Here is a 26,461-nt window from a genome sequence, read left to right on the forward strand (position 1 = left end):
TCTGCTATTGTTAAAAAACCACAATATCACTGTCAATATAATGTTGATATAAATGTTTGTGCAGCGAATGAGACATGAGACTTTAATGTTTGTAGAGAATATTTAGATATTAGGTAACGTGCATTTAATAAATCAGTGAGTACAAGTCGTCCTCCATGTGTAATATTCTCTGAACCTCGGGTACTGTATATAGTACAGATAGAATCGCTCTGTTTGTGTATTATAAATGATTAGTAAATAAAGCATCAGCAGCATATATATACACAGTAAATATGCCCAGACAAATATAACAGACAAAATATACATAACTAGCCTCGATCCAGAATTTAGCTTAACATTACTTCAGTCTCATGTTAATTCCAACTTCAAATGTACATGGCTCTGTACAACTCCCCATATCATTATTGCACATTTACTATTGCCATCGTTTTTGCACATGTACCTATCTTACTTCAAGCAGGTTCACATTCAGCACTACAAAGCACACTGAGTAAAGGCCTCCTAAAACACCAGTCCACTGTTTGGGGGTAAAAATGGGAGTACTGTATCTCAGGAACTATACCGCCTACAGAGCTAAAAATGCGCACATGTTCATATCAGCCAAGTACCAACTTGTATACCGAGTTTCATCAGAATCTGAGTTGGTGAGGTGGGGCAGATTTCTAACATTGGACCACTTGGCATGGAAGGATTTATTCTTTATATTGTTTTATTTGCTCCGATAACTTGCTGCTGTAACACAACAATATTGAAGGTTGGGATCAATAAAATAAATCTATTTATCTAAATTTACCACAAAAAAACTGTATAAATAAACGTGAACATTGTTAATAGGAGGCAGAAGTCTAACTGTGATCAGCTGTATGACTGTTGTAGTGCGCCCTCTAGCGGACAGACCTCAGACTGACCTACAGTCTCACACACACACACACAACAATCATGGCGGAGACTGAAAGCCTGGAGTGTATAACGGAGCACGAGCGGATTTTACAGGAAATAGAGAGCACGGACACGGCTTGTGTCGGTCCAACACTTCGGTAAGAATAGATGCACCGTATGAATACGTGTATTAATAATAATGTCTGTGTGGGTTTTTTTTTCTGTCTGCGTTACCATCGTTACCGGACCTTTTGTCTCACGGGCTAGCTGAGCTACCGGTGAGCTAACTGTAGCAACAACTCGGTGCAGAGATGAAGCATTAGCCTAGCTCGTGCGGCTAGCTAACGGGCCAAACATTGAACACTGTTTACTGTTTCCAGCTGCAGATACAGTACAGCTGCGGCTGTGTGGGGGATTTTACAGAGCCAGTGTGTTGATTTGACGGCTGGTGACCTGTCATATGTTACCGAAACATCCTCTGTGGGTGTGGCTGTGGGGGATCCCACATCTTGTTGTCATTAGACAGCTGATGCTAGCCTACATGCTAACCATGTAGGCTAGTTGTTAAAGCAGGTGAAATGTTAAAAATCAAGCTGACAGTCTGTTGTACCACTGTTTGATGCGTCATCTTGAGCCCCCCCCTCAGGTGTTTCCTTGTGGTTGCACAAATAGCTGCAGTGAAACAGGAAGTCCAGCTGCTCGAGCTAATCATCTCCTACATACTGCATGCAGTCACTGTGACAAGCTGCAGCAGTTATTGTTTACCTAACTTCACCTGAGTGTCTCATCCTGTATCTCTCTCTCTCTCTCACACACACACACACACACACACACACACACCTGTCTTGCAGACGTGCCTGGAGGCGCTGGTTGTCCTGCAGCATACCAGGAGAAGCCAGTGAAAGAAGTTTGCCCTGAGGGTAACCTCACCTAACTCTGCAAGCCTGTCTCTCCTATAATAACTGTATTTATAGCACATTTAAAACACAGAATAAACCAACAAAGTAAAACAACCAAAGCTACCAACACACCTGATCCGCTGGCCTAGTGGTTATGATGCATACACTCTGAACCCTCCTGCACATCACAGCTGAGTGTATTTTAATTATGCAGGAAATTATTTATTTGATCTCACCAACAGGTACAAGAACAGCTTTTAAAAACCCTTTTATTTATTATTTATTATTTATATAGTTGATTGTTTTATCCAAAGTGTCCAACCAGAACGTTTACTATTGTTTTAACTTATTTTTAAATTTGTTTTTACCCTAACAATGACGGTTAGATAAACTGATGCTCCTCGTCCTGCTCGTATTAATGTTTACGCATCCTCTTGTACCCACATGGCAATTTTACAACACTTAGCTGCGCTTTATGACAGCGGGATCAAACGCAGCATATAATTACACAGACTTGCTCTAAACTCGCAATGTTTCTAAAAGTGACAAATATAAAAAACGTAAATAAATACATAAATTCAAATGCAAAATTCTAATTTTAAATTCAAAATAATACAAATATTGCAAATTACATTATTATATTAACCTGTCCTCTAATAAATTAAAGGAAGACTAAGAACTCGGCACAGGGGCGTCTGCGCCTCCGAGGTCGTCGATGGCGAAGCGCCTTTTCCACCGTTTGAAATGATATCAACCACAGCGAAGGAAAGAAACTTCTGCACGTCCCAAGCGAGTGTTCGTGGACCCTCGACGAGGCCAGGATGCTCCGCAGCTTTAAACCCTGTAACCTAGGATACGAGTGTGCGCGTTAGCAAACTCGTTGTTCAGTCTTCAGGCGACGCTGTTATTGGCTGACATATTAATGACATATTTACTGACACGCCTTCTTTTAAAAAGTCAGTTCAGTTTTACTCAGGTCAGGGTGTAGCATATTAAGACCAAGGTGATGCTGTAACGAGTATTTCTATATTTAAATGTGATTAATTGAAACGGTTGACTGGACAGGACTCCTTTAATTAACGATGTCACTGTTCTCATGCAGCACAGCAGCGAGCTTCCTCACAGGTTGGATTTCCATCACACAGGAGTTGGTGTCTTTTTAATGTTCGACCAGAGCTAGCTTTGCTCCCTCACGTTGCAGCAGCCTCGATGAAAAGTCCTGTTTATGTTCTCTCCCTGGCATCCATGCAGAATCGCACGATTATCACGCTGCCTCCTCACGTCACATTTCACTGCAGCTTTTCTTTTTAAGATTCAGCAGCAGTTAAAATGTATTTCACACCAAATTTATCCGTGTAGGAATCCGTACAAATCAGCAATCGGCTGCAAGTCGTCGAGGAGGACTCTCGAGTCTGGCTCGGCCTGGTAGGAAACAGGAAGATGGTGACCTGTTTGTTTCAGCACGTCCACCTGGTCTCGATTATTAATAACAGGAAAGAGGAACCTCACACACACACAAACACACACACACACACACACACACACACACACACACACACACAGAGGCTGATCTTTACTGTGCTGCATCACGTCCGGTCTGCATGTGCTCAGCCAGGAACCTTTTCTGAACCACGATCTTCTTTAAAAGTCGTCAGAGATCAACCCGTCCACCCGACAGCCGACAAACATGTTTGGAAGATTATTAGATTGTTGTCAAAATAAATATTACACAGTTATGTTTCCCCGAGGTTGGAGTTGTAGCAGCGTTGGTGAAGTGGAACAACATTTTATTTACGTGCAAAAATATTGCTCATTGAAATAATGATCAACATTTATTGGACAGAATAGATAAGATGGATACTTTATTGATCCCGAGGGGAAATCAGTGCATCCAGTAGCAGAATATAAGACAGGTGTTACAATAATGGCCGCTGTCTCTCCTCCTTGACATATATAATAACCTGAAACAGTAAACGACAATAAATAATGCACCAGCTATTGTCATGACCTTGCTCGTGGGTAACGGCAAAAGACGAGAGGAGCCAGAATTTTACCAAAGAAAATGAATGATTTATTTTGAGACGAGTAAAAAAAAGATAAATGGGCAGCGATGGTCACATTTCAGCACCGCCGCCGCTCGAAGACTTACAGCCGAGACGTGTCGTTACGTCACAGAAATAATCTATGAACACGTCGTGACTTTCTGTGCAGCTTTAAAACATCTTCTGCTGCTGATGGCGTCGTTATCTGGTTCAGTCCTCACAGAACACAAACATGAAAGACGGCTTTTACTTTATGAAACATTAATGAACGTCCTCGTGCTTCAGAGATGTTTTAAGATCTACACATTCATAACATTTGGACAATTAAAAATTCTAATTTCTGACCTGATTTATTTGAGCTGTTTTTGCTTTTAACATTTTAAATTGTTAACGTATTTCTTTTACTCTATTTTAGTATATTTTTTTAAACGGACTTCCTGTTTTATTTCTTGCTTGTTTTATCTGTATCTTCTACTTCGGCACCATTGCAAATGAGCGTTCTCTCTCGATGTGTCTTCCGAGGATTTAAATAAATAAATGATGATGATGATGATGATGGTGGTGATGATGATGATGATGATGATGATGATGATAATGAAGATGATGGGGATATAGCACCACTTGCTTGCTGGAAATTGAGCTGACGTCAAACTGCTAAAGTGGAGATGAAAATGAGTTTGGCTCGTGACGCGGCGTCTAATTTGTTAAACAAAAGAAGTCTCCAGTCGTCGGCCACAGAGGTCGTATCGAGGTTTGTCGGCTGTGTCAGTATTTGTGTTGACTAATCGGAAGCAGAAAGTTGAACTGAGGGGAAAACGATCAAATTACACAGACGCTTTTAAGAATGATTATTTTGATGTTAAATTGGACTCTCTGCTGTAAACGCTCGCTGACAGCGTCGTCGCTTTAAAGCAGTGATCGTTGTGTCTTATCAGTCCAGTGTTGCTGTGTTTCATGTAAATGAGCTGGCGTGCGTCTGGCTGCACCTGTGTTTAGATACATGAACGTTTATCTGCCCACAGATTCTACACGTCTTTGTCTACCTTCACCTAAACCTTTGACAGTTTCATTGATTGACAGTAAATCAACTGATGGAGGACGCTTCTGCTTTCCAGTTTTCCCAGCACAGGATGGAGACAATGGAGCTCTCGTATTGTTTAAAGAGACTCTGAGGGCTTTTACACTCACTTGCATAGAAATGCAAATTGTCAAAACTGAGAGCGCCACAGTTTGTGACTAAAGCGGGAGAGCACACGTACTCGGGGGCCGGGATTGTTTGGGTCGATTTTGGATTCAAAGTATTTTCAGGATTTAGTGCGTACTTCAGTCGTCTGTGAGACTGGCTGAATTTCCTGTTGCTCTATTTGGCGTTCTCCTGACGTTAAAGTGATTCTTCACTCATCTGCATGAAGCTTTGCATCCTTTAGAAACCTGGGGTGGTTTTTTTAATGGTTGTGCGTCCCGCCCTCATTTTCCCCTCCGTATTTCTTGGCTAAAAAAAAAGGAGTGATCGGAGGCTGCTGTGGTTGGAAGAGGGGGAATCTACACTTCTTGCATGAGTGTGTATTATGTGTGTGTTCATGTCCAACAGGTAAATATTTTTAGTTAATGTTATCACCCTCTCCATCAGATACTTAAATCCACACAGTTTGTTTTCAAACTCAACATGTGAGATGTTCACAAATCCAAACATTTCTCTGGTTCGTCTATGAATGTTGCATTTCACTTCTCTGTCACTAGATGGCGCTGTTCCTACACTGTGCTGCAGGTGAACAGCTCACAGACAGTCAGTCAGGCATACTGCGCCCTGCTGGATGGATGTTTCTCACATCTGCCTGAAACGAGTATTCATTCAAAACGGTGCAGCGTTAATTAAACAACATTATTGATGCATCATAAAAAAACAATAATTGATTGGGAAACAGGAAGTAATGACAGAGAGCTCCAATAAGAAGACCTAAACATTTCTTTGAACCTGTTTGAGATGCAGCCAAACCGAGAAGAGAAGATCCACCCCTCGTCTAAACGCCACAGGATGGCGCCCGTCACCCACAAGCTGCCTTTCAGGGACACTGTGAATCTCATGAGCCGTCTTCGCTCTTTAAATGAGTATCAGTAAAAAAGACCCATTATTGATCCTCCTGAGCGTCCGTTTCTCAGTCACTGCTCAACTTCACTTTCACAAATCACTTCGACCAAAAGGTGAATACTTCCGCCCGATAACCCTCAACCCCGATCAGTTTACTCGCACGATGCACGCCATCCGTGCTTTATGCCATCTGATGCATCGATTGGGTAAATCATGGCAGATATCAGAACCGATGGACGTTCCAGTTTATCCGATTGCAGATTCTGATGTTTGTTTCACGACTTCTTCTTGTGTGAGGCGTCTTCGCTCACGTATGAGGATGAAAACGAGTCCGACGGTGACGTCGTCTGCTCAGTAACGAAGCTCTTCTCTGAAACAGGCGTTTGTCGTGCTCGCTGTCGGAATTACATTAATGATCCGCTGTGTCGTCTGGTACCATCGGTGCATCTCTCATCTTACTAAGAGACACAGTTACAGGCGTTCAGATCTGGTGATGGACTCTTCATCACTCGTCTGCCTCAAAGTCATTCAACACAGAAGTTCAACGATTACCCAGTGAATGTGAAACGTTGCTGTCTTGGCTGTGGCTCGTCTCTCAAACTGAAGGTCGAGGGTTCAATCCCCAGGTCCTGCAGCAACATGGCCGACGTGTCCTTGGGCGAGACACTGAGCCTGAGTATGAATGGGAGTTTTGACCTCTGATGTTGCTTTGGGTCCAGAAGACGAGACGATTTGGACCTGATAGAAAGTAGCTGTTGGACATGTTTATTTTTCATTCCTCGTTTTATTTTCATACCAAAACTTCCTGTTGTGAAGAAACAAACGTCCGTATAAAAAGCTCCTGTATAAACGGACGTTCACACATTTTTATAGACTCAGATTACACGATGACACGATTCATCCTCTGCCCTCTTTTCCTGTTTCTGCTTCAGTCTCTGCCTCAACAGAACACATACAGTATGCATACACGACCATCTGTGCATGCTGAAGCTAGGCCTGTGTGTGTGTGTGTGTGTGTGTGTGTGTGTGTGTGTGTGTGTGTGTGTGTGTGTGTGTGTGTGTGTGTGTGTGTGTGTGTGTGTGTGTGTGTGTGTGTGTGTGTGTGTGTGTGTGTGTGTGTGTGTGTGTGTGTGTGTGTGTGTGTGTGTGTGTGTGTGTGTGTGTGTGTGTGTGTAGTGATTCATGGCAGGGTTCTTTGCAGAGATGTGCAAACAGCTGGTCACCTTGGCCACTTGCACAGTCATGTTGATTTTTCTTTTCTTTTTTATTTTTTTTTCTCTTCTCGACCTGTTTTTGAGTTTACGGCTCAAAAATGTTTCCTTGACTTTCAAAAAGGAGTTTTTTAAAAAAAGGATAATTATCATGTGTGTGTTTGTTTTTACAGTTATGGTTCGTATTCTGCAGAGTAGTTTAACTCTAGCAGTTGGCAGATAATAAAAAAACTTAACACTGGACCATCGTTTCACACAGAAGTAACTCGGGTTGCACTTTTCTGAACCGACAGTTGAGCTTAACGATCAATAATCGATTAATCATAAATAATTATGGAGGCGCAAAATGCAGGATTTTCCTCTCTCATTGTGTTTTATTGAAACCATTAAAGCAGCACAGTTGGAACAGGAAGCCCGCGACGCCCTCCTCCTTCTGTTAATAAATGTTGAATTGGTTAAATTCTTCACAGTGATTGATTAATTGATCAGCAGTAACCTCTGTGTGACCTGTTCCAACATCTTTAAAACGTCTCCTCTCTCCTCTCTCCGTGTCAGGTCTATTTACGATGACCAGCCCAACGCCCACAAACGCTTCATGGAAAAGCTGGACGCCAGGATAAGGAACCACGACCGCGAGATCGAGAAGATGTGCAATTTCCACCACCAAGGTTTTGTGGACGCCATCACGGAGCTGCTCAAAGTCCGCGCTGATGCCGAGAAGCTGATGGTAAGGAGGAGGAGGCGATCCTCGTTAGCCTTCAACGCTGCAGCTAAACTCCAGGGGTGGCGTCCTTCCTGTTTTATGTTTCCCTTATAACATACATGTGATCTTTCACATTATTAACATACAGGCTGCTGTCGAGCTAGTTTGGACTATCGACACGTTTCCAGAGTCGTTGTTTTTGTTTGTATGTTGTCGTGCGTCGTCTCTTCCTGTCCTTCTTCTATGACAATGGAAGAAAGTTGTTTTTGTTTTTACCTTTCCGGGTTGATATGTAATCTCCACCTGCTTACACTAAACTCCACTTCTATAATAGAAAGGCTGACTATGTGTAGAAATAAAGCTTATAGAATAAAATTTAAAAAAGGTGGGAGAAAAAAAAAAAAACAGACGTTGTACTTGTACCTGCTTCTGCTGATTTAAAGGTGAATATGGGAAACTTAATTGTGCATGTAAATGAGTCTGTGGCCACACGAGTTTATTGACCAACATCAGGTTCGATTGTTGAAAGATGTTTCCTGTTCGTGTCCTTTTGTGTTCCTCTTTTTGCAGCAAGTTTGTCGTTTTCTTTGTTTCCAGGATTACAGCGCCGACTTACGTCACATGGTGACATTATGATTCGTCCTCTCATTGACCCTCATACAGTCACATTTACAGCATGTTAGCCCAACGCTAACGTGTCACACGCCTCCGCTGGCTACAAACCGGCGTGTTCGTTCTGCACACGCTCCACAGAGTGCAGGAGCGAGCTCACACATGTTTGGACCCATAAAGGGACAAAGTCGTGGTTGTTAAATCGTAGGTGCATGGTGACACCTGTGTGCCAGACTGTAACTGTTCATGTAAACGTACTGAGTGAGTGTGTGCTTCATCCTTTTGGATCTTTATGTTTCATAGACATGAGACCTCCCAAAATCCGCCTGCGGTGATGCATCCGTGACTCATGAAAAAAAAGAGAGAGAGAGGGTGATTATGTAGTCGGCTTGTTTGGAAGCTTCCCTGTTGAAAGGATTGTCATCAAAAAGCCGACTGGTCATTTGGGTCATGGCTCTCAGCTGTGTGACAAGAGCCGAGAGTTCAAAAATCCTCATCCAGAATCGAGAAGTTTGTCACTGAATCTGTGAGAAAGAGCCTGTCACAAGCCATTAAACCCCATGAAAGGCCCAGTGCACCAATGACGGGTTCAGGTCCCTGCTGCCTGGTTAATCTGAATTTGCCTGCTTTTGTCCCGGCCCCTTCATGGACAATGAGCTGATTTCAAGGCTGAGCAGCTGCAGCGAGGGAGGTAGAGAGGGAAACGCGAGGGCATGAAGTGGGGGAGCAGACGGAGGAGAGGGATGGATAGACATGTGACAGCATGTTAGCTGATCCAAGACCAAGGTATTTAAACCTCTCCAAAATGCTTTTAAAAGCATGTGAAGGGCCCCTTTTGGAGAAACTGAACAAACTGAACCACATTCGCCACTTCGACCCCTTACTGAAGATTTCCAACGCACTATTGAAGATCTACTCTGTCAAACTTGGGCTGTGATTTTGAGTTTTGTCTTCAACAAGCTGCAGCTTTAGAGATCTGGCTCTGCGGTTTTTATTGCATTTTCTTTCTTTTCTGTCGACGCAGTCCTCATGTACAACAGATGCTAATTAGCTTTTAGCTAATTTATCTGTGGTGCAAAATCACAAATAAGCTAAAAATAAAAGAAATTAAAAAAAAAAGAATCAGTCAAAGTGTAAGTCTCTTGCTGTTTCCACACAGGCAATCCTGAAACTGTGGTGGAAATGTCAGAGGTGCTTATCTTCCACGTGTCCCTCACAGCGTGACGATCTGTCAGAGTGGAGCGTCAGGAGACAAACTCAGACGTACAAAAGATGCTGTGGAAATCCAAAGTGACAGACTGAGGGGCCCACTCACACGAGGCCCATTTTACCAGTATCGTGCAGTTGCTCACGTTTGTCCCCCGCTAGCCTGCGTTCACATTTCTGCAGGTCTGGGATCAGTTACCTCCCGTGCATAAAACGTCATCACACCTTGAGTCCAGATGGTCACCAAAGACCTTCAACGTCTTTTGGCTTTCTTCAAGCTCTCTGAATATTTGCTCAACTTTTGAGTAAAGACTTGATGTCTGCATCGGACCAAGTGGAACCTTAATGAGCGTCTGTGTTTGTCTCGACAGGGTCAGGTCACAGACACTAACCGAAGACTGCAGGAGGCCGGACGGGAGGTGAGTTCACGTTTGCGTGCGTGCTGAGAGTTTGTTCGTCGGCTGCTTTAAACCCTGCTGTTTCTCAGGTGACCGCTCAGACGGAGGAGGTGATTCGCTGTCGCATCCAGCAGAGGAACATGGCCACCACAGTGGAGAAGCTGCAGCTCTGTATACCAGGTAACACTGCAGCACGGACGGTTAGCTTAAAGGGATACTTCACCCTTTTGCATGAAGCTGTGTATCATTAGAAACATGGTAGTAGTGTTGAATGCAATATGACGCTTTTTGCATCACATGAAGAAAACTTTCAAGCAAAGAAAAACAAGTTTCTCGTCTCAGGGCAAAATAAGGGCTGGATTCACGACCATTCAACACTACTACCATGTTTCTAATGATACACAGCTTCATGTAAATGGGTGAAGTATCCCTTTAATTCAAGTGTTTATGAAGTGTTCACCTGTGTGAATGCAGTTTTTCAACTGGAAGCAATAAACACATCGCACCTGCATGCAAGTCTTATTTTGTCGGTCTTCCTGAGGTAATAAATCTTAAAACTGTCTTCCTGTGTGAGTGCGCTCGGTAAAGTTTATTTGCAGCTCTTTCCAGCACCGTCTGTTTGAACCTTGAGGGTTTAAAGATCCTGTTGGCTAACGGTGCGTCAGTCAGCCCGAAACCAACCCTGCTGGTGTTAGCTAACATAGAGACGTCTTTTCACTCTCACTCGCCCCCCACAAGGTTTATTAATTGAACGATTTTTCTTTAAAATTAGGATTTATTTTTTTCTTCTATATATTTTATTTAGTTTTTCAATAAAAAAAAAAATTGGGATTATGACCCAATGAGGGAGACAAAGTGCATCTAGTGTCAGCTCTGGGAACCATATAAGAACATTTAAGGCTTCACCTGAACAGACCTTGTAGAATTATCTTATTTTATTTATTTTTGTATTTGTAAAAACTTTATTTATTGTCTAAAAAGGTGTGTGAGTATGTGAATGTGCGTAATGTGTGGATAAATTATGTGTGTTTATGGTCTGAAAACTGTTAAAACCAGTTAATATATGTTTGTTTGTTTTTGTTGTTTGCGTTGATGTTATAAAAACAAAATAACAATAAAATACTGGGGGGGGAGTGCATCTCGTGGGTGGAAGTAAGAGTCCATGTAGCTCAATGAAAAGATGTCTAAGGTCGTTCAGAGCGTTTACTTTGAAAGGATAACGAGACGATGATTTTCAATGAAAACTCACATTTGGAGCTCTTTGTTCGTGCATCGTCATTTTGAACTTAAATAATTCAAGACTTATTAGATATACTGTTTGGACCTGACAGTCCTTGGCACTAATGATGGAGTCATCGAGTGTGTAAGCTAAAGTGGAGCCCGGTGTGCTGCTGTGTGTTTAACCTAACGAAGCTGTGAGTGTTTGTAACTGATCCTCGTGTCTCCGTCTGCAGTGCTGGAAATGTACAGCAAACTGAAGGAGCAGCTGGAGTCCAAAAGGTACATGTTTCATCACCGTCTGCCTGAAGTTTAACTCATATTATTAAACACTAACTTCAAGATGTCCAAAGGTTAAAAAAAAAAAAAAAAAGGACAACTTTTGTTGTTGTGAAATTGTAAAAAAGCGAGATGCTGCTTTGCAAACAGGAAATCAGTGACATTAAATGCCAATAAAAGTGTTCAACCAATCACTGATGTCCTATCAAATTAATTGGTAAAAAACCTGATCGCAGCCGCGCTGACTCCTGAGCTCAGCCACCGCTGTGCTGCTTTGATTGGACTTCATTTTTACCCCATGAACTTCATGTTTGGCAGTAAATGACATGCCTGTCTGTATGGGGGGGGGGACTGGAGGGGGGGGGGGGGGGGGGGCTTCACTTTGAACAGGAAAATAATGACCCTTTCTTGTTCATTACTGTGTACCAAAGGAAGCGGCCATTCACTGGCAGGACAATTGACCCTCAGTGTGCCCTTGTTCACAACAAGGCCGCCTCTCTGCAGCTCTTTCACAGCCCACAGCCAATCCAAGGCAATTAGACCATACTGACTAATGACCGAGTACGTACACATCCTATAAATTAGACCGGCTTCGTATGGCACTAATGCAGCTTTTTTTTTAAAATCTGTGCTGTATGTGCTGGTGCCCAGGTCACATCCTCCTCGCTGTCCTGCCACTTGCAGCTTTCGGTGCCCGGCACTCTGACAAACCTTTTCACTGTACAGTTCACCAGGCCGTCTTCTGTTCATGTGTATACAACACATTTTACACTCACTGACCGACCAATTAGATCCCTTCACAGCCTGCCTATCCGCCTAATGATGGGAGCTCAGCACACTGACCCCACGCTGAACCCTTTTGTTGTGTGCAAACTATGAAAGACCTCAGAATCTTTATTACGTACGTAGGTGGCTGAATAGGCATTGAGGATAAGACATCCCACAGTACTGAATGCAAAGCAGAAGGCAGACATGTTGCTCTGTAATTACCCTGTCAGGGGGGGAAAGCACTGTCCCGCCTCATGTTTAAATCACCAGTCTTTAATCCAGTCACTTCTTACGGAGCATTACGTGCTCTGGTGTTTTATTTTGTCACTGTTTGCACCTTGTTCAGTCGACCTGGTAAGACACCATAAAACACCGTCTTCGTTGTTTTGTCTCTGCAGATATTACGCTGCACTGAAAACTATGGAGCAGCTGGAGAAGGTCTACATCCCCAGGTACGTTTTTCAAGGATCAGACGAGACGATGTGTTTCAGCTTGGACTCAAACAGATATTTTACATCAGCAAGGACTCGACAATCAACCACACCTGTCACACAACGTGTGAACACTTTTCATGAAAGTTTGGGATGTGGTGTAAATGTAAATAAAAAACAGAACACCATTAAAAACAAAGCAAATGCACTAAAGCCTGATTAACTGTGTGGCGCTGGTGGCACAGTGGTTAGTACGCACGTCTCATATATGGAGGCTAGAGTCCTCAACATGGGCAGACCAGGTTTGAATCCCACCTGTGGCTCTTTTCCCTTCCCCACTTTCTCTCTCCCTGATTTCCATCTCCAGCTCTCAAATAAAGGCTCAAAAATAAATCTTAATAAAACAAAAAAAAACCTTTTTTTTTTACATTTCACTCCTTTTTATAGTATTTTGTTACCTGTGTTCTTTAATTTTTTAATTTTAAAAAACGATGACATCTCTAACTTCCAATCTTTGACATCTCATTGGATTTTAGTAATTTGCCGATCATCACATGCTGTTTTTATTTTCATTTTGAACAGTGTTCACGGTGTGTTTTTTAGGAACGAGGCTTGTATTAAAATGAGCTCTGCGGGAGGGTTTTTAGTCTCACAGATTTGGTTTTAAGCAGCTTAATGTGAGGACAGAAACAGGAGCGATGTCTTAAACCATGATGTCAGTGTTTCTAAATGAGCAGAGTGTGTGTGACGGTGTTGTTTTCTGGGCTGTGAGTAGCATCGAACCGATGGATAGATTGATTCTGGCTGCTGTGTTCTTTCTTTATTCATAGACTGCTCTTTGAAACGCTCCTCTCTCTCCTGCAGGGTGAGTCACTACAGGTTCTGTCAGATCATGGCTGAAAACCTGCCCAGACTCCGAGAGGAGATCAAGGAGATCTCCATGTCCGACCTCAAGGACTTCCTGGAGAGCATCAGGAAACACTCGGACAAGGTTGGAGAGACCGCCATGAGACAGGTACGAGGTGTTCTTATCCAATCCTGCAACAGACGTCCAAACGGCGTCAATCAGCTCGTTAAGCTGTCCGTTTGTCCTCTCAGGCTCAGCAGCACAGAACCTTTAACAGCGCTGTGGCCAAACAGGCCAGCACGGGCCACTACACCAAGCCGATGTACTCGCTCAACGGGCGGACTCACACTCACAACGGGCTCATGATCGAGGACGACTCAGGAGAGGAGGACGAAGCCGATGAAGAGGTGAGGAAACGCTGGATGAACCTTTCTTAGCGCTCCGTTAATAAAGGCAGTTTCTGTCTTCTCATTGGTCGATTTTCTTTGTGGCTGCTGTTTAAATGTTCTCGTGTTCCTCGTCCGACAGATCCTAACAGCTCAGGACCTGGTGGACTTCTCACCTGTCTACAGATGTTTACACATTTACACAGTGCTGGTAGGTAACCCTGCACACAAACACGTACTGCTCCCTATGAGAGCATGGCAACAAGTTTAACATTTAAACATCTTATATGTGATGAATAAATTACCTGTTCGCTGACCTCTGCTCTTCACCGTTAAACCACGAGTGCTTAAAGGCCGGGTTCGTCATATTTGGAAAATTAGCATGATTTTGAAAGTAGCATTACGTGTGCTCTCCTTCTAAAGCCACGCCCCCTTACTTACATGCACGAGCGCCATTGGTGCAGAAGCGGGCTTCGGCTCATGCTTCGAGTGTGGGCTCGTGCACGAGCAGGGAGACAGGGAGGCGTGTGATTGGTTCATCAGATTGGTACCTCGTGGCAGACATTGGTCGAAGTTTTCACAGACCGATACAGATGATGGATTTTCTTTATTCCTTTTTCAGAGCACCTGAGTTATTCATTTCTTTCAGGACCTAAAGACAATTTCTACCAAAATCTCAAAACAAAGAAAGTGTATCTGGAGGAAATCACCAACCCTGCCTCTAAAGCCGGACTTTAATAAAACGACTTTAAGGAACCTGAATAAATATACAAAGTTACCTAAAAGACTCTTTATTTAAAGAAGTATCTTTATTACTAATTAAATCCACGCTTTGCTCCGCTGAGATGTGACTTTATAATAAGAACATTTATTAACACCCAAGAATTCATTTTTAACATTTTATGTGTTGTAGATTTTTTTTTCTTTCATTTGGCACTGATGAGAAAACATTTGAACTGATATTAAACTGAACTTACATTTATGTCTGATACATGGACTCTCTCTCTCTCACTCTCTCTCTCTCTCTCTCTCTCTCTCTCTCTATATATATATATATATATATATATATATAGTATTTCCTCGTCTCTTCAGCGTTCAGAGCTTTTTCTCAACATGAAGTTTCTAAAAGCGTCTCAGTTGGTTAAACTCGGCTCGTCTCTTCATCATTGCAGTTTGATCTGCTTCCATTATATTGCAGCATCTCGTCCTGTGGAGGGCGCTGTTGCTACACGTTCTTTTAAGAGAACAAAAATAATCCTTATTTGCATCATTACATGGAGGCATTTCTTAAAAGAAAGAAGCAGCATGATGGAATAACTCAAAGAGTGTTTCTCTGACTTTCAGATAGTTTTCATTTCACTTTATTTCTTGTTTTTATTTCTGTCATAACGGACTCTTCGGCCCCGTGTCCATCTACAGGTTTTTGTTTTTTTTCAGTTGTCTTCAATCGTTACAGAGCAGCAGCCGGCGAGATGAAAAGCGTAACATTCAGCGTATTATTTTTTTTTTACAAGCGCTCTTTTTAAGTGGCCGCTTCGAGCGCTCAAGTTGTAAAAAATCTTTTTCGAAAGTTGTTGATGACATCACAGCGCTCTTTTATTTTCGCCCCGTACGGCTCGTGTCTCGTACTCACATCCTCGTCTTTGCTCCGTGTCAGCTGGGGAGAAAAACAATCTCAAATATTAAACATGCAGTGAAAAGTGACGCCGCTGTGTCGCTCATACATCGGGCGATGTCAACAGACTGTTGTCACGGAGACCGGCTGGACGTGGAGCGCTTCATGCACACACAGCCAGAGCTTGATACACGGGCCCCTCACTCTGTTGGCGTCTTTCAGAGGAGTTAGTTAAAGTCAGCGGTGTGTTTGTGTGTCTGCAGGGAGATCGGGAAACGTTCGAGAACTACTACAGGAAGCAGAGAAAGAAACAGGCGCGGCTCGTCCTGCAGCCACAGGCCAACATGGTGAGCAGCACACAAACACTCTGTGTGTCTTCATGGCAATTCAAAGAACCAGATTCTACAGAAGCATGTCGCATTCACATGAGAAAACAACATTTCTCTAAGTTAATGAGATGAAGATCTTGGAATAACAACTTTATGATTCTGCTCTGTGTAACATGCTGATCTCTACAGAAGCTCTCATTCAAACCACATGTTTATTATTCTCATGTGAATACGATACGATTCAACATGTTCGCTGATATCCCTCGTGTGTGTGTGTGTGTGTGTGTGTGTGTGTGTGTGTGTGTGTGTGTGTGTGTGTGTGTGTGTGTGTGTGTGTGTGTGTGTGTGTGTGTGTGTGTGTGTGTGTGTGTGTGTGTGTGTGTGTGTGTGTGTGTGTGTGTGTGTGTGTGTGTGTTTTCAGCACGAGACAGTGGAAGGCTACAGAAGATACTTCAATCAGATAGTTGGGTAAGACGTCTCTCTCATGTTAACGTTAGTTAGAGCCCGTCTGTCATGTGTGTGTTTACTGAAACGTCAAGTCCTGCAAACACAGAAGAGGAAATGATGAAGTTCCACTTCACTGTGTTCGTGGTCGTCACAGAGGCGTGTGAACGACCACGTGTCAACACACTGGATACTTCCTATTTTTAAAGAAAACCATCATAATTCTCCTCCAACACAAATGTTTGTATTCACGTTGTTGCCGGAGCCTCCATTTTCGTTTTTCTTGACCTTACATGTGAACGCGTCATGACGTATTAAACGGCCGCCAGCAGAGGTTTGACTGAGCCGACCTTTAACGCATCATAACGTTAGGCGACAGGTATACCCTTTGGAACGGCCTCACTGTCGTCATGGTTACCCTTCCTATTTCTACAACTTCAAACTGGGGAGCCCGATGCTCCACCAGCAGCTGTTACTGGACCGTTACCTGCACACACACACACAGCGTCAGTGCTGCTGTGTGTGTGCCGCATCGATCAGGGTTTCAGGGTTTCACCCCTCGGCACGCGGTGCCACGTCTCTTAAGCTGTTAGTAATAGAAGTACTGACGTGTTGAAGGTTTCTGTTTGTGCTTTCAGTTTCTTTGTAGTGGAAGACCACATCCTTCATGCAACGCAGGGGCTGGTGACCAGAGCGTACACTGATGAGCTGTGGAACATGGCGCTGTCCAAGATCATCGCTGTGCTCCGCACGCACTCTGTAGGCTCACACACACACACACACACACACACACACACACACACACACACACACACACACACACACACACACACACAGCAGGGAGGGTACTGTGAATGAGAAGGTGACTGTTAAGAGTTAATAGAGATAATAGAGCCTTGTGTGGATCTATTTATCCTGGAAGAAGCGTCTTTCACTGGTTGATACTCACACACACACACACACACACACACACACACACACACACACACACACACACACACACACACACAGAGGTCAGTGCACCCACAACACACTAATGATGTCACTTTCAGGAGAAGAGGTCAAAACACACATACGCATGTGGCCAAAGAGGGGGTCATTGGGGCCTTAATGAGAGACAGATTGCAACAATAACAGCAGATTAAGGAGGCATATTCCTGACCGCTGGGCTCTACTCAGTTGTAAATGACCCAGAGGATTATGCTAACAGGACAGAGAATGGGCCGCACAGCTTGGGGTGAGAACACTAACAAAGGCCCCCAGTGTGCCCCCCCCCCCCTCCCCCCCGGCCTCCAGCCCCTCTGCTGGGCTGTGACACAGGCAGCTCCACACTGTCAGGGGTCCTGGCCTCACAGCCACTGCAGGGGCAGCACACCGGCACCAAATCCCTTCAAGAAGCCATCCATGACATGAGCAACTCTGATTCCAAGTCTGTTTACAAAAAAAAATAATAATATGGGAAACAATAAAACGTCCTCATGCTGTTTAAAGTGAAAGAATCAGAAACACGCTCGTCGTGGTGAGTGTGCACGCTGCACAAGAGAACCACAGTGATGCGTATCGTCAGCGTCGGAGCATGTGAGGCGTGCCGTCATAAAAGTGTCTGAACATGTCAGGTACATTGTTTGGTCCAGTCTCCAGCTGCTTGTTTACTCAGACACACACACACACACACACGCCGCTGCTTTACGTCAAATCTCAGCCTGTGTTCATTTACTCTGTTGATTTACACACTCCCGTGTTGGCAGGATCCCTGTGTCTGCGTGAGGGACTCTACTGTGCTCTCAGGGTCATAAATCACTTTGCACCAGCAGAAAAATGGAGAAACCTTCTTGGTGTTGATTGACCCTTGGCGAGGACCCCTCCTCCCCACACTCACTGACGCCTTTCAAGTCCAGCTTTCTATTTACGTAGTTAACAAACCCAACTGTGGAACATGGTCCTCTCTCACCCAGCTCCACGTCACAGCCAGCAGCCAATCAAATCTGCATCTTCAGCTCCCGCACTTTTACAGCCTCATTTTTAATATCACATTTGATACAGAAGATGACGCTCATGCCACAGACTTCCTTTATTTCAAGTTTGCAAATCCAATTTCACTCATTCCCTTTAGAGATGCACCGACTGCTGTGTCTTTGGCCGACCCACAAACATGTTATCTCTGCTCAAGTGGACACTCGGGGGGCCTGCAGGACTTTGCACTTCAGTGTTGTCTTTATTTTTGCACTTTGGTCTAATCTATCTGTCTCTTTTACTTCTGTTTATGAGTTTATATGCATCAGGGACAATGCACAAAATATAATTAAAATATCTGAAGAGAAAAGTTTGTAGTCTCCGGTCAGATGAGGTCAAATGTCAAATACAGATCAGCCAATGATCTTGACGCACGCACACGTTCGTTCCATGACAGAGAAGAAGAACACAGAACAATACACTGATGTTAAAACGTTATGCACACATTTCCCCTGGATTTTTTTATTTACTTATTTTATTTTTATTTCCTTAGTCCTACTGTGAAGACCCAGACCTGGTCCTGGAGCTAAAGAACCTCATCGTGATCTTTGCAGACACACTACAGGTAGGTTTGGAGCTGCACTTCGTGGGACTCTGGACATTAAAGGAGAGCTCAGGTTAACACACCATATTCCCGTGTGTGTGTGTGTGTGTGTGTGTGTGTGTGTGTGTGTGCATCTTTGTGTGTGTGTGTGTGTGTGTATACAGGGTTATGGGTTCCCAGTGAACCGGCTGTTCGACTTGCTCTTCGAGGTCAGAGACCAGTACAATGAGACTCTGCTGAAGAAGTGGGCGCTGGTTTTCAGGTGAGCTTGGTAGCAGTAAGAGCAGTGTTTCCCCCATGAAGACGACACCTGAGCAGGCCGTCCAAGCAACCAGTCTTTCTTTATTTTTTGAGAGAGAGAGAGAGAGAGTGCACGCTCCTTCACTTTCTCTCTCCATCTCTCACTTTTCATGGCCCCCACCCGCTCGCCCGGGTGCAAGAATCCAAAACTTACGATAAGTCCAAGTGGTTCGTCAGGATACCACAATCCTAAAACTTCAAGACAATATTGGTAACAATCAAACAAGAAAAAATAGAGTCCTTATTTTCATTTTTTAGATGGCCAAACTTTAAAGAACGGTGCTGGAGCAGAAATGGTCACTGACCACTCGGATGCTTGAAAGACTGTAAAAAGGGATTTTCTAATGTTCCCTCTGTGTTATCGCTCATAATCCAGAAGAAGGTGTTCAGCGGAGTGATGCTCGCTGACATGGCTCTCGCCCCCGTCTGAAACAGATTTTATTGTGTAGCTCAGACGGTGAAGGGACCTGTGGATTTCACACTCTGTCTGAGTTAATGTTGACTGAGAGCCGAGCAGAGAGACGTGCGCTGCTGTGTTTTTAACTAGCGCTCCTTCTAGCACGTTTGTGGACGTTTATTTGAAGGCCTTTAAAGTCTGAGTTTTTTTAAAATTTCTCAACTTTCTTAGTTCAATGACGAACAAGCTTTGTGTAAGCTGCTTTGTTTTTTTCTCACAGGGAGATCTTTGAGCTGGACAACTACAGTCCAATCCCAGTGGAGACCGAGGAGGAGTATAAACATGTAGTCAGCCGCTTTCCGTTTCACGATGCCGAGATCGAGAAGGTAAAAAAAACTCTATCTCGTCGTAATAAGCCGTAATAATTACTCAAATGTGATGAATCTTACACGACAGGTTATTGACTGTATGTTTGTGTGTGTGTGTGTGTGTGTGTGTGTGTGTGTGTGTGTGTGTGTGTGTGTGTGTGTGTGTGTTTGTGCAAGCAGCAGGACTTTCCGAAGAAGCTGCCCATGTCTCAGTCCGTCCCTCAGATCTACACACAGGTCAAAGAGTTCATCTACGCCAGCCTCAAGTTCTCCGAGTCACTACACCGCAGGTCGGTTGCTGTTCAGTGTTTATGATGTTGAGCTTAGACTCATGACGCTGACCTGATGGGGTTTTTTTGTGTCCAGCTCAACGGAGATCGACGACATGTTGAGAAAATCAACCAACCTGTTACTGACCAGAACGCTCAGCAGCTGTCTGCAGAACCTCATCAAAAAACCTCACATCGGACTAACCGAGGTACGAGCCGCGCCGCCGCCGCCGCTCCTGACCACAAACATCATGCACCACCACTGTCTGACACTAACGCTGTAACCCTGCTCCTGCAGCTCGTGCAGATCATCATCAACACCACGCACCTGGAGCAGGCCTGCAGGTACCTGGAGGAGTTCATCACAAACATCACCAACGTCTCCCCCGAAACCGTCCACACCACCAGACTCTACGGCTTGTCCACCTTCAAGGTAACCTGTGGACATTATGTCCACTCTCTGCAGGTCTTTCTTTCGTGGTGTTTTTGTATTCAGATTGTTGCTATGGTGATGCCGTTTCATTACTGCCAAAATCAGCTGTAAATTCCAAACCAATGCTAATGCTAGTTCGCTAACGGCTACAGAGACAAAAAGGTTAAAAATACAAATGAAATGTGAAGTGTTGAAACTTAGCTGTTGCTTCCCAGTGGATCTTCAGACGTCTTCTCGTCTACATTTTGCAAACCTGAAACACTGAAGTACGACGTCTAAAGCCCCGTTTCCCCCAAAGCAGTCCAATTTGGTACAGTCCAGTTCGGTACGGTAAACCAGATGGAGATAGCTGCGTCCCTGTGGGGTCAGATCGGCACGCTTGGCATCCCGTCAGAAGGGCACTAGAAAAGTATGGACCCTGTACGGATCTCTTATTTTAAAACCAATAATCAGGGCTTAATTGATTCTGATGCTCCCAGTCTTGAGCGTGCAGCAGCAGGAGGATCGCTGCCATGTAAATATTCTGAATAAGGTCAGGTAGAAACACAGCCTCAATGTGTCTGATAACCAAGATGTCTGCCAGCGCCACGATCATGTGATCAACCACGCTCGCTCCGTGTTTGTGTCTCGTAAAATATTACTTTTTAAGATTTAAAAAAGGAACATGTGAGATCACTCAGACGAGACACAGTCGCCCCGTTTCAGCCGAAGCATGATTCACTCATTAACGGGAAAAGTCCATTTCCTCTCCGTCTCCACTTGTTCTAATTATAAACTTCAGTCTCTGTTCCTCCGGTGAGATCAGTGTTGAGTCCGTCGAAGCAGCTTATTATGAAACATGATTATTTCCCAGGATGCTCGTCACGCTGCGGAAGGAGAGATTTACACCAAACTCAACCAGAAGATCGACGAGTTCATCCAGCTGGCCGACTACGAGTGGGGCATGTCGGAGTCGGACGGCCGGGCCTCTGGTTACCTCATGGACCTCATCAACTTCCTGCGCTCTACTTTTCAGGTCTTCACACATCTCCCGGTGAGTCACACCCACCAGCCCCACCTCGTCTGTTAACCACTCCCCCACGCCGTCACTCGCCCCGTGGGTCGCTGTTCTCTTGGATTTGTTTGTGGCGCCATCAGTTTGTTTTTCATCACATCCCTGTCTGAGAGCTGCTACACTGCTCATATTAAAGTTCTAATGTGTGTGTGTGTGTGTGTGTGTGTGTGTGTGTGTCCATATGCATGTTGGGCTATCACTGCATCGTTGAACACATCGATGTCAGATTTAAAGAGTGAGACATCTTCGTTGCTCCACCTCCTCCTCTCCTTCTCCACATCTTCTTGTCGTGTCTTGAATGACTTTTGTTTTTGTTTTTAAGAACGTCCCTTGTACTTCCCCCCCCCCCCCCCCCCCCTCCTGATTAACCGCTCTGTGACTGATTTCTTTCACTAGCAGTTTTACTTCTTAATTTATTTTGACTTGTCAAGCATGCAAGATATCTCTAGCTGAATTTACCTCCTCCTGTCCATTTATTGTTGGCACATTTCTTTTCCTTTCCTTTCCCTCTTTCCCTCCCCCTCTTCCATTTTTGGTTGGTTTGGGGGTGTCTCTGCTCAGAATAACAACAATGACCATGCATCGATGTCGGTGAGTATTACTGCCTGGCTGTTACAATACTTTAGGCCGAGTGGAGATGAAACGCATGCTGTTGTCTGACTCTGGGAAGCTCCACGTCTCGGGGTTGTTGTCGGCTCTGGTTGTTACCCGGAGCTGTGAGATCGATGGATGGTAAATCCTCCAGGCGGACGAGGAAAGTCCACTAATGAACTGAAGATGCTTTACAAAGCGTTTTTTCTCATCTCGTCCTCTTTTAAAAAAAAATACTTCAGTCACTTAGGATTATTTGTTTGTGATTTCCACTTCAAAAAAAAACCCTGTGAGCTTCTCTAGCTGAGTTATTGGAAGTGAAATGAGGAGTCTGGAGGGTTTCGTTTCTTTTTTTTAATTATTATTATTTTATTTTTTTTACAAGTGAAAGCCTCATTTTCCTCCTCACCACGTCACAAGATGAACTCAACAACCAACGAATACATTAAAGCTGCGTTTAACCTTTTTAGCAGATTTCATGAAGCAGAATTTATTGAATCCATCTTCATCAAACAGCTGCATTGTGATATTATTTGTAACGTAGGCCACATATTCCTGTTAATGTGACTGAAGGCGCACCGAGTTTTTTTTTTTTTTCGTCCCATAAAAAAAAAAAAAAAAAACCCATGTTATATCAATCATGTTTACACACTTCCTCCAAAACTTTTGTCCGCCATTTTTTGATGATGATGAAGTTTACAAAAAAAAAATAAGACATTCACAATGAGAGCTAAAAACCACTGGCAGTGAGCTCTCCTCAGAGTACTCGCTAACTGCTCTTAGTTTTCCTTCCAGCAGTTCCAACAGAACGCCTCGTTATGAACGTTGACAGTTGAATCACGTCTGGAGAGTCCGTGTCCTTCCTCTTCCTCCGCTCCACATCTGAACGTGGACAGAACCGCGCCGCGTCACAATCAGACACCAGAACAGGAGCTGAACGCACCGAAGAAAACTTCACATTCACAATCTGCACAATGTGTGAATTTGACCTTCAGTCAGAGCGGGCGGGCAACTCATGAAGCTACGAACCCAATAATAATAATTTAACAACAACCAAGTTTAGATGGACAAAAGGACAAAAACTAAATATTTTCTGTGTTTCGTTTGAGCTGGAACTTTTGTGGCACATCAGTGTGTGTGTGTGTGTGTGTGTGTGTGTGTGTGTGTGTGTGTGTGTGTGTGTGTGTGTGTGTGTGTGTGTGTGTGTGTGTGTGTGTGTGTGTGTGTGTGTGTGTGTGTGTGTGTGTGTGTGTGTGTGTGTGTGTGTGTGTGTGTGTGTGTGTGTGTGTGTGTGTGTGTTTATGTCGAGTCTGCAGTTTGTGTGAGGTAAGATGACGGCGGCCGTCAGTGGAGATGTGACACCTGCTCGCCATCGAATGGATCCTTCTTAATCCGAACACTTTCAGTGTGCCGGTTTAATGTCAGCATGACGGGATGCTGTGGACCTCGAACAAAGACACCGTGTATATAATGTGTAAATGTCCCCGATATTCATATAAACATTATATACTGTATGTTAGATACACGGACCGTCTGAACACCAGATTCACTTTAAATGTCCAAACATTTGAATCAGTTTGTTTGATCGTCAGTTGTATTTGGTCTCACTGGGGTCATTTCAATAGATCTTTGAGGGGTCGCCACATCATCCCTGTGTTTGAGAGGTGTGTTTGTGCATGACCCCACAAACACTGACTGGGATTAACTGGGATCCATTCTGACTTTAAAACCGGCCGCTCGAAGAACCTCTCGTGAGTTTCAGAGGAACGAGATAAAAACGGATCTCGCCACAAAAGTCGCCCAGCCAGCCTCGCGTGTGTTACGATTGTTCCCGTTTAAAACTTGATGCCGTGTTCGTTTGTGTTCCCTGTCGTGCCCTTCCTGCATGCTTTGGGATATCTGTGATTTTCATGTGTGATGTTTAGCGTTGAACACACGATGGGGGGGATTTAAAACCCCATTCGTTCTTCGTCAGTGTCATTGACTGTTACTGATTTGTGTCAGTGTTGTCGATGCGTTAAAGTGGATCCGTGTTACGCAGCCTGCAGGATAAAGAGTCTGCAGCTCGCCCTGAGCATGTTGTGCATGTGTGAAAACACCGTCAGTGATCGTGGCTCACACTGTCGGGCCGATTGGAGGTCCGATTCCTCCTTCCCGAAACAACTGCGAGGTCGCTCCTGACTCAAACGGATGACCTTGTAGCGTGAGCGGCATACAGATCCAGCCGTCACGTAGCCCTGATTGATATTAAGAATCTGATGTCTGGCAGAAGCTGTGCACGACTCGGCCCGATCCGTCTCTGAAGGGCTCAGAAGCTGTAGTGCTGTCAGAACGCAAGGTCATGACCCCTGGGGTAGATTATGGACCTGCTGTGTGCCTCAGATACTCTACACACAGCTCACCTGTTTCTCTGTTTATGAATCTTAAAGATGGCGCTGACACCTTTTTAACTTCTTGCTCTTTTTCCCCCCAAATCTTTATGTCCTCTTTATCCACTTCCCAAAAATCTTCCTCTTTTCTTTCCCCCTTTAAACCTTTCCTCTCGTCCTTTTTGTGTTTTCAAAACCTCTCTTATTCCCCGTCCCTCTCTGTGCACGCTCGCTCCTCCTTTTCATTCACGTTACCCGTCTCTGTCTTCCTGCCTTCGTTTGTCCTCCCCACACTCTTAAACCTGTCCTTCCTCCTTTCCTCTGTCACCTGTCTTCCTCCTCTCTCTCTCCTCCTTCTCGCTGTCCTTCGCTCTGCAGGGTAAAGTGGCGCAGACGGCTTGTATGTCAGCCTGCAAGCATCTTTCCACATCGCTGATGCAGATGCTGCTGGACACAGAGCTCAAGCAGATCAGTATGGGGGCCATTCAGCAGTTCAACTTAGATGTCATTCAGTGTGAATGTGAGTACAAGCATTTCTTTGTCTGCGCTCACGGCTGCAGAGAAAACAATTCCATCAGCGACTTGTTCATCTGAACCTGAGAAGATTGGATTTAAAATAAATCTAAAAATGCTCAGAGGTCGAAAATTGGCGCTGGCAGTTTCCCAGCATGCAAACATAACAGCTGCGTGTAATGCATGATGGGAAAACGAGGGGGAAGCAGGTGATGTTGGCGGCTGCACTCTGTGTCATGGTGGTGCATGCCTCAGGATTTGGTCTTACTTCTGTAAAGTGATTTTTTGTCTGCTGGTGTTTTCTTTCTTCTTCTCAGTGTTTGCCAGTTCTGAGCCGGTCCCCGGCTTTCAAGGAGACACGCTCCAGCTGGCCTTCATCGACTTACGACAGGTAAACTTTCTCTCAGCACACAGCGTGCAACAGATGATCTGTGTGCACAAACATACGGGCACGATTATTTATCTCCAGTGATCAGATGTGATCGGCTCGCACTTTTCCCGACTAGTAGTCGATGATCAAAGACTCCTTCACCCCGAACAACAGAATCACTCTTCTTCTTCTTCAGAGTGGATTGATTGTACCTGTTAGGTCATATACACAGAGGCCGGTTATCCCGGGTTCAGGTCCGACCTGTGGCTCCTCTCCGGCATGTCGTTCCCAGATCTCTGCACTCAATCATTTCAAACTTCCAAGCTAGTTTCTGTAGCTTAAAGATTTCCATCTCAGCACAGTGTTTTATTTCCCTGCCATGCCCCGTGTGACCTTTTCAACTTTCACTTGTCCTGTAGTTCACCTGCTTAAGAGAAATACCCAGCGTCTGCCCCCTTCTCTGTAGTAAACACCAGAGGTATGTAAAGTGTTGCTGGGTCTCATTAACTCGTTTCTGTGTTGACCTGTTAATCTGAGCCTGAGGGAGGCTTGGCTCTGCCCTCCAGTCCAGGTCACACTCGCACTCAGGGAACTCGCTGAAAGACGGACAAAAAATGAAAATGAAGATTTTTAACAGAGGTCAGGAAGTTGTGCATGTTGTCATCCCAGCTGTGGTTTTAAATCATGAAAAAAGAAATGTAAAGATTAGGGACGTGGTGCATGGAGAAATGGAGGAGTTCTGAGGCAGTGCGTCCAAACGAAAAACTCTTTTTATGTGATGTGAAGTTTTACAAATGTAAAAGACTTTTTCACCATTCATCAGATCGTATCTCATCTGCCATCAGATTATACAGCAATAAGTTCAGAAAAAGAAAAGTGCTGAG

The 26,461-nt window shown here is 44.3% G+C and overlaps 1 protein-coding gene across 2 annotated transcripts; it reads left to right on the forward strand.

Annotated features, from left to right (window-relative positions):
• The first annotated feature begins 890 nt into the window (after positions 1 to 890).
• Positions 891 to 25,920, forward strand: exoc6 (exocyst complex component 6). Of its 2 annotated transcripts, XM_079334045.1 has the most exons (23): positions 899 to 1,037; positions 7,676 to 7,847; positions 10,013 to 10,060; positions 10,129 to 10,219; positions 11,494 to 11,539; positions 12,703 to 12,756; positions 13,600 to 13,750; positions 13,834 to 13,989; positions 14,111 to 14,179; positions 15,847 to 15,930; positions 16,334 to 16,380; positions 16,995 to 17,115; positions 18,863 to 18,934; positions 19,078 to 19,175; positions 19,891 to 19,996; positions 20,159 to 20,268; positions 20,345 to 20,456; positions 20,546 to 20,680; positions 21,534 to 21,713; positions 22,296 to 22,325; positions 25,073 to 25,214; positions 25,525 to 25,598; positions 25,774 to 25,920. In XM_079334045.1, exons 1-23 carry the CDS (start codon positions 940 to 942, stop codon positions 25,903 to 25,905), a joined length of 2,328 nt encoding a protein of 775 aa, XP_079190171.1. In that variant the 5' UTR covers positions 899 to 939; the 3' UTR covers positions 25,906 to 25,920. The 2 variants fall into 2 exon arrangements, with proteins under 2 accessions (XP_079190170.1, XP_079190171.1); XM_079334044.1 differs by lacking the exon at positions 22,296 to 22,325 and having other exon boundaries at positions 891 to 1,037.
• Positions 25,921 to 26,461: the final 541 nt, after the last annotated feature.

This window comes from Symphodus melops, assembly GCF_947650265.1.
Source record: "Symphodus melops genome assembly, chromosome: 21".
In the NCBI taxonomy this organism is placed as follows: domain Eukaryota; kingdom Metazoa; phylum Chordata; class Actinopteri; order Labriformes; family Labridae; genus Symphodus; species Symphodus melops.